Raw genomic sequence first — 8,236 nt, 5'->3', positions numbered from 1 at the left:
GGTCCCTGCGCGGTCCCTGCGCGGCCCGGCCCGCTCCCGCGGCCACAAAGAGGGTCACGTGGTGCCGGGGCCGGGCTGCCATTGGGCCGCAAATGAAAACAAAGGAAAAAGGATTAATGACAGAAAACGCAAGATAAAGGGCGCAGAGTTCCCATGCGGGGCCCTTGAAATCCCATTCCCGGTTAGGATTCAGAGCTATTGAAATACACGCACATGTGCGCACAAGCGCGTAGACACATGCACACGTATGTACACACGCACGCACACCGACAGCCTCTCCACCCCCCTGTACTAACACACGCCTTTGCAATTGCTATTAAAGGGGAGAAAAAAAGCCCGCTACCAAATGTTACGTTATCAGTGGGAGCAAAAGGGATTCTGCCCCTCCACCAGCAGCAGAAGCAGATGGGATAATACCGTGAATAATTTGCCTTTTATGCTCTAAAGCCCCAAGAAAACTTACGTTAAAAGAGCGAAGGGGCAATAAAAGTTTTTATGATGGTTCTGGAAGGGGTGAACTGCTCGCTGAGGACCAGGATGAGGGGGAGGTCCCCCCGAGGGAAGCAGAGGGGAATGTGGGTTGCTGCCGGGAAAATAAAAAGGCTGGAAAAGGTACCGATAAAAAGAGCTGGGCTGTAGAACAAGGAGGATGCTTGTGTGTGTTCTATACCCTGTGTGCGCAGCCAGGGCCAGCCTGTGGACAGGTCTAGTGAGGAATTGAGAAATGATCCCGTGCTTCTTTCCATCTCTTAATGAAAGAAGTTCCAGGTTAATGATTATAATAAAAGGGACAGGGTTCCTTTCCCTCCCGGGCTGTGCCCATTCATATAGGGACCATCCCCGCTCGGGGACAGCGGCAGCTCGGAGCAGGAACCCGTGGGGGCTCCTCTCGGGCTCGGCTCAAAGGACAAGGGCCTGGTTTAGGCTCGAGTTTGTCCGTGGCTTTCCCCCCACCTCCCTCTCTCTGAACGCATTTTCTTGTCTCTCATCCCCGTCGCCATGTTGCTGGGATTGCCAGGAATGAGCTAAAATCGGGACCAGCAGCCAGCCTCTGTTCCAGCTACCGCCTTTCTCTGTCCTTCGCTAACCCTGCGCGTTTCTTCCTATTTCCCCTGGAGCAGGGAGTTTTGTTTCGTGCCTCCGCGTGGTGCGTGGGAAAAATCCCTCTTTACCCAAGAGGCTCCTTTTTTTCTTCCCCTCTTTTCTTTTTTCCTTGCATTTTACCGTCAGCCAAAGCAGTTGGGAGTGGCGGGGTTGAGCTCCTTTCAGCACCCCGAACCGCACCTCAGCTCCACGTTGTCCCCTCAAAAGTGGGGAACCATCAGCCTCAGGGCAAAGCCGAGCCTCCCAAACCGCCGCTTTAACCCACCCGAGCAAGAAGCGATCGGAGACGCAACTATTCGCTTTCCCATCAGTAAATGGTGCCGGGGATGAGCACGCTGACGCCTGTTTCAATAACCGCGTTCACAGAAATGTAGGGAAATTCTGCCTTTAATCGAGCTGCGTTTTGTAAATGCTTTTTTTATGTGATTCCCCCTCCTTTTGCTAAGCTGCGCTCCAGCTTTGCATTTATTGTGTCTCTCAGGAGCCTTCACCACCCACACGGATGCTTCAGCTGACAAAAGTTTCCAGGCTTCTCCCTGCGCGAGTGGGGGCTGCGGGAGAAACGGGGCTGGAAAACCCGAGCCCCAGCAGCTTATCCCCCCTCCCTCCACAATTTTTACTTTCTAAACTTCCTAAATTCAAGCCTTTGAGTTAAATTTTGCCATCTTTCTTGGTCTAAATAAGCCCTCAGCAAAAGCCCAATCTCTTTGCTGAGTCAGTCAGGCCAAGCTGTCAAAAGTCTTTCGAGAAGAAAAGATTGATCGTTTCTCTCTTCTTTTGGGTTTGTGTGGAGCAGGGCACTTGAAAAGGGAGGGGAAATCTTCCGGGGAAACGACTTTTCGTTTTATTTCTTTATTTTGTAAACTCTGGAAGTGGAAGTGAGGAAAAAACGGGGAAAAAAAAGATGGGAAGGAAGAAATGCGATTTTAAAGATATCCATGCCCCTAAAATATGCTTGGCCTTTCAGGCAAGTGCAAAGGGTCCATTAAGTCTGCCTTTAGAAGCAGAAGGTTTGGGCTTTTCTTTATAAGTAATTTAACTCGGGAAATCAGGCCAGTCTAACTAGACTTGACTTGAAAGCTCCGTTGATTTCAGAAATGCTCATGTACAGACTCGCACAAATGTAGGCTTCAACTCTCCAAGCTCTGCGATATGCAGAGATACAGAGGTTTAGAGATACAGAGATAGAGATACAGAGACATAGAGATACAGAGATACAGATATATAGCAGTATAGCGGTACAGAGATATAGGAGTATAAAGGCAGGTAGCTAGCTAGGTAGATGAATATATAGAGATACAGATACATCTGTGATGGGCAGCCTGCTCATCCCTGCCCACGGGCAGGCACTGAGTGGGGCACCGGGCACCTCCCGGGGGTGTGAACTGTGGGGAGACCAGCGAGGGCAGCTGGAGCTGCCCGGAGCAGGCAGGGCAGGCAACACCAAGCAGGGCAGGCAGCACAGGCAGGGCAGGCAGCACAGTCGGGAGCGATGGCGGTGGCTGGGGTAGGGGGTAGAGGTTTTTCTGGGGATCTCTCTCCTTCCCCCCCCCCCCTTTTTAATCAATTAAAGAAAATAATGCTTTCTGTTTGCCACCAGGCCCCGCCTGCCATTGGCCAGGGCTGGCCACGTGACCAGGAATTGGCTGCAATTTCGTCCCAGTCTCGAGTTTAATAGAGCAAGGTCCCCATACGCCTGTATTATCAGCAATATAACAATTATAAAAAGCCCGAGAACCATCATCATCACTGCCATCAAAACTAAGGCCCTCCGATTTCTTTCCTTCTTCCCCTCCTCCTCCCTCTCCCCCCTCCCGCTTTTTAAACCCTGGGCCCTGGGAAAGCCATGAATTTTGAATTTGAGAGGGAGATCGGGTTTATAAATAGCCAGCCTTCGCTCGCAGAGTGCCTGACGTCTCTTCCCGCTGTCCTGGAGACATTTCAAACTTCATCAATCAAGGACTCGACATTAATTCCTCCTCCTTTTGAGCAAACCGTCCTCAGCCTGAATCCTTGTTCCAGCAGCCAAGCAAGACCGAGGAGCCAAAAAAGAACACCTCATGGCCTGCTTCAGCTCCAGCCTCAGCCTCCGGCACCGCCCGGCCTCTTGGCAGCCGAATTCCCCTGGATGAAGGAGAAGAAATCCTCCAAGAAAGCTACCCAGGCTCCATCCTCTTCTTCCCCCCCATCATCATCATCCTCGATGCCGGTCCCTGCCGCAGGATCTCCTGCAGGTTCGTATAATGAGGGGGTGAGGGGGAGCTACCGCGGCCCCTTTGCTTCGCTTTCCCTCCCAGCCCTGAATCCTTTTACAGCCTACGGGAAAGAAAAACACCCACAAACACAAACCAACAACAAAAACCAGAATAAAGAGCGGATGGGGGGGGGGGGGGAAGGAACAGGACGGGCAAGGCTGCATCAGCAGAATGGGGAGGAGGGAAGAGCGAGAGGCTCCGGTACTGTGGGGAGAGGCAGCTCCCATTGCGGAATAAACTAAATACACCCCAAATCCTTCCCCAGGCAACCGACAAAGCCGCAGCTTCCTCCCAGGGCGCCCCTTGGTCGGGTAGCCCGAGCCAGGGACCCTCTTCCCCCCGGGCCGCCGCCTCAGGGGCTCGGTAGCACCGGCCGGGTAGGAGAAGGGTGGGTACCGGCTGACCAGTAACACAGGAATAACGAAATCAAGGCCCCGCAAAGTCCTTTGCTGGCGAAAGGAATGGGAGGATAAAAATAAAGAATAAAGGGAAGTAGTGAGTGGCAATTCCCATTATCCGCCCAGGCGGCAGCGACGGAAGGTCCCTAAAGGGAGAGGCCAGGGAGAAAAATCCTTTCTTATCCTCGGGAAGGGGAGCGGAGAGCTGTTTCCAATCCTCTCCGACAGTGGGAAGAGTTTAATTCCACATTTCTTCCCCCCCTCCTATTAGAGAGGGGCTCGGCCCTGGCTGCCCTGGGGGGGGGCGGCCCCAGCTCCCCCCTGCCCCGCTCCCCCCTCGCAGCCTGCGGTTTTCTGTGTGTTTAAGACACCCAGGGGCCGGCAGAGCCCGGCGGCGCCCGGAGGCTCCGGACCGCGTACACCAACACGCAGCTGCTGGAGCTGGAGAAGGAATTTCACTTCAACAAATACCTCTGCAGGCCCCGGCGGGTGGAGATCGCGGCTCTGCTCGACCTCACCGAGCGGCAAGTCAAGGTCTGGTTCCAGAACCGCCGCATGAAGCACAAGAGGCAGACCCAGTACAAGGAAAGCCCCGACGCGGAGCTCACCTACCCCGCAGCGGACGAGGGCAGCGACCCCGCGGAAGAACCGGGGGGGAGCCCCGCGACCCCGGTGCCCCACGGCAGCACCAGGCCGGGGCTGGCGGAGCCCGGCAGCCCGCCGCAGGCAGGAGGGACCGGTGGCGCCGGCCCCGCGGCCCGTGGTCCTCCCGGGAGCCAGGGCTCGCCTTTGCTGCCAGAGCTGAGCATCCTCTCAGCAGAGTCTTGCCTCCAGCTCGCCGAAGGGCTTTCCCCCGGCCTTCACGGAGCCCTGGAGAGCCCCGTGCCCTTCTCCGAGGAAGACCTGGACTTTTTTACCAGCGCACTTTGTACGATCGATTTACAACATTTCAATTGCCAGTAGCGATTCCCCGCTCCCGGCCGGGCCGCCGTTTCTGCCCCTTCCAGGCGGCTGGAATCTCTTCAGCCCCAAGCAGCTCCCCTAGTTTCCTGTAAGGAGAGCAGCCACAACGACCCCCCCCCCAGTCCATCTCTCATTCAATCATCCCATCCTGCCCCCCAAAGCCTTTCCTTTCAAGCTCCTCACATGGTGGGACCCGAATCACTCCCTCCCCCCCGCCATTTATTCTAGAAGGCTCACATGAAAAAGCAGCCCGAGTTTTGCTAAACGCAGGTATTTAATTCTAGTTTTATTTGTTTCGTCCCTTATTTATTTGGAAGAAGGTGCCCGTTAGTCCCCCAGCACATCCGAGATGTCAGCCCTCGAGAGGAAATCTTTTTCAATCCTTCCAGCGACTTTCTCAGGAAACAGAACGAGACTTTTAGATTTCTTAATAAAAGTCAAAAATAAGCATAAAAAATAATTAAGAGAGGAATTTTCCTTCCTCTTTTTAAGTTTTAGATGTAGACTATTTATTCAAATCCTTTAATAGTAAATGGCAAATTATTTATTGCACATTATTTTCATAGAGTGAATAAATGTCTTTATAAAATCCAGACCCGTGTGTTGCTCGCTACATATTTCCATCGAAAATGAACTGTTTTTTGCCTAAATCCTTCGCCTCCCTCCTTCCTGGTCTACAGCAATGGTGTCCCAGTAAGGTCCTCGTGTGCATTGAGAGGGGAGACAAAAGGAATTGCTCCCAACCAACATTTCAGGAGGTTTCTCCAAGCAGAAGCCGCCGCTGCCTTCAGCTCGGTTCATTTCCCGTGAGCTTGCTTTGTATTTAACTTATTTCGGTTTTTCACTGAATCGAACAGGGACATTTGTTCCCAATTTCAGCATCTGAGGCTGGATTTATGGACGTGTCCCCCTCTCCCCGCCCGGCGTGGGAAGCGGCACAAAGGCGAAGCCCGGGGCCGCGCCGGGGACCGCGCAGCTCCGCGGAGCCTCCGCACGTTCCGCGGCCGAGCTGGGGGCGGCGGGGCCGCGTAATCCCCGCGGCTACACTTCCCCCTCGCTCCCCCCTTACGCCCCCAGCCCAGCTTCTCGCCCTCATCTCAGTCCTTGCCTCTCGGAGAGGAGAACACAGAGGGGCCGATCGCGTTTTAACCCTCCCGGACCACCAAAAACCCCCTCAAATAGGCGGAAAGGGAGGATGAACCCCCCCATACACCCCCCCCCCCACGCTGAAGGGGTGGGTGGTGCTGGCATTTTAATCAACAAATAAATGTTGCAGAAGAAAAAGTGGGTAAGATCTTAGCCTGGAACAGGCCTTTATTTTCCCCTCTTCCTTTTCCAGCCATACAGAAGGCTTCGGCCTCAGGGATCGGCCCTTTCCTCCCTCCGCAGCGCCCGCCTGCACGAAACCTTCCTCTCAACGTGTAATTTTAAACACAAAACTCATATATCAGGGAACGGGGGGGGGGGCTCAGCTTGTGAATGAAAAGGGGTCAGAGCAGGAATCAATCGCGGTGACACCCCAAATAAATCATATTACGTCTTTGCTAAGTCATCGGTGTTTCCTCAGACACGGGGTGGATATTTGGGACGCGTTCAAGCGGGGGGTGCGCGGAAATAGCGCGGAAAGGTGAGACCGGCGGGAGGGAGGGCGATGGGGGAAGGGGCGAGAACGTGGAAGGGGGGGGGGGACCCGCGGAGAGGAGAGGATTGGAGTGGGTACCGTTGAGTCCTGGCCCTGACTCTCGGTTCCCCAGGCCCCCTACAAAGCCGCGCTGGTGCCTGGGGTTTGCTGGGGATGGGGGGCGAGGGGGGGCGTCACCCCCTTGCCCGGAGCCCCCAGGGAGACCTCCCGAGTATTTTGTTTGGGATGAAGAGCATCAGAGCCGGGCTTTGCTTTCTACTTCGGGCTGTAAAAAGAAATAAAATCAAATAAAGAAAGGCCTCGACAGATGTTTCCCAAATTACTGCTCGCAGAGCTGGATTCTCTCTTCTCGCTGGAACAAAGGGAGTGGGGTGGGCATGATTTTACCTTCTTATTCTTAATAATATCGCCATTCTCTTCCCCCACCAGGCCAGCCGCCGTTGCCATCCGCTACCGGCTCACTCCGGGAAGGGTTTATATTGAAAATCGAAGTAGATGGCGGTTAAAATATGCGTCTGAACGTTACTTAACACCTTCCTATAAAGAGGAGGCAGCGCCCAGCGCTGCCTGCAGACAAGCTGCCCCCGGCCCGGGGGTGTCCCCTCGGTGTCGTGTCCCCAGCGCTGGTGCTGTCCTCAGTCATCGTCCCTCTCCAGGCAGTCCCGAGCTGGGCTGGGGGGGGGGTGTAAAGCCCAGGCACAGCCCCACAGAAGGCTATTCATTATCTTTAAGTTTATTTAATATCTCCAGCTTCTGGAACGCACTCAGCGGCAGCGTTGGCACCGCCAGACGCTGTCTATCAAAGCGCCATTTGTTCCAGTGCTTTACATAGTTCCCTTCTCGCCTTCCCCCCTCCCCTTGCAATCCTGAATGTGGGTTTGTTGGGGACGGCAGGACCGGAGTCAGGAGTGGGGCAATCGGGGCCTGGGGGCTTGCAGTGATCCCTGCTCCGCACCCCCCGCCAGCCCTCCCTAGGGCAGGCAGCTCCTGAATCAACTTCAACCTACGTGAGCAGGGATAGATCTCCCCGCAAATGGATCTTGCGGCGGATTTCCACGAGCCCACACGCCCTTTTCCATAGGGAAGGGCGGAGGGGAAGGGCGAGGCGGAGGGGAGGGACCCCGGCCTCTGCGGGTCCTGGGGAGGGACCGGGACGGGGAAGGGTTTTCCAGCCCTCTCCCCACCATAAACCCTGACACCTTATCAATACAGATCTCTAACGAGGGCCCTTCTGCAGCTCGTAATGACTTCCCAAAGTTGCTGCAGGTCTAGGAAGCATGCCAGTCACAGCCGCAGATCAATTCTACACCCACGGAAAGTGACTTAATAAATGGAAGCTCGCCAGTTATTATCCTCGCTAACAGCAGGGCCCTTCGGATTTGTCCTAATTAGCACGACTGAAATGTCGGAGGAAAGAAGGGGAATATTCAATAAAATTTAAATTATTGAATGACTGTAAGATTTCGCCATTAGTTCAGCCATTCTTTACCTTCTTCAAAATGTCAAACAAATGGGGAATGCGTATTTGCAACCTTGCCCTTCTGTTCTGTGCAACTGGAGGGCATATATTAAGCATATTAAGCGGATTCAGCCCTTGATCGTTGTCAAAACACTGCAATTGCCTCACGATTATTAACCTCGGAGTATGCAAATGAGGCGCGCTCGCACGGGTTGTAGGGATGCTAAAAGTAATATTTATCTTGCGCTGATCTAGTCTGGGGATGTGTTTGCTAAAGAGCTACTTGAAGCCCTGAGGAGGTTAAACCCATCCGGGAAGGGTGGAAACCGGTGAAGAGGATGAGTGAGGTGGGAAGAGTTAAATTCTCCCGGGAATCTCCCGACCTTCCTCACGAGCTGCCAGTGCCAAGCTCTGG

General features: G+C 54.2%; 2 protein-coding genes across 2 annotated transcripts in view; one reads left to right on the top strand and one right to left on the bottom strand.

Moving 5' to 3' along the window:
• Window positions 1-8,236, bottom strand: part of ATP5MC1 (ATP synthase membrane subunit c locus 1) — a 253,514-nt gene that overhangs the window by 159,349 nt on the left and 85,929 nt on the right. The window lies entirely within an intron of this gene.
• On the top strand, window positions 2,618-5,313 carry HOXB2 (homeobox B2). Its single transcript, XM_062626502.1, has 2 exons — window positions 2,618-3,338; window positions 4,125-5,313. Exons 1-2 carry the CDS (start codon window positions 2,951-2,953, stop codon window positions 4,718-4,720), a joined length of 984 nt encoding a protein of 327 aa, XP_062482486.1. The 5' UTR covers window positions 2,618-2,950; the 3' UTR covers window positions 4,721-5,313.

The sequence above is a fragment of the Pezoporus occidentalis genome, unplaced genomic scaffold (genome assembly GCF_034315485.1).
Source record: "Pezoporus occidentalis ecotype Australia unplaced genomic scaffold, CSIRO_AGI_Poc_V1 ctg293, whole genome shotgun sequence".
In the NCBI taxonomy this organism is placed as follows: Eukaryota; Metazoa; Chordata; class Aves; order Psittaciformes; family Psittacidae; genus Pezoporus; species Pezoporus occidentalis.
Note: the sequence above shows the minus strand (reverse complement) of the source record. Positions and strands in the feature narration are given on the sequence as shown.

What these genes read in the sequence shown, in the direction of transcription:
- HOXB2 (XM_062626502.1), top strand. Translation starts at nt 2,951, where the DNA reads ATGAATTTTGAATTTGAGAGGGAGATCGGGTTTATAAATAGCCAGCCT. An exon ending in TGCCGCAGGATCTCCTGCAG is followed by an intron (nt 3,339 to 4,124) that starts GTTCGTATAATG and finishes TGTGTGTTTAAG; the next exon opens with ACACCCAGGGGCCGGCAGAG.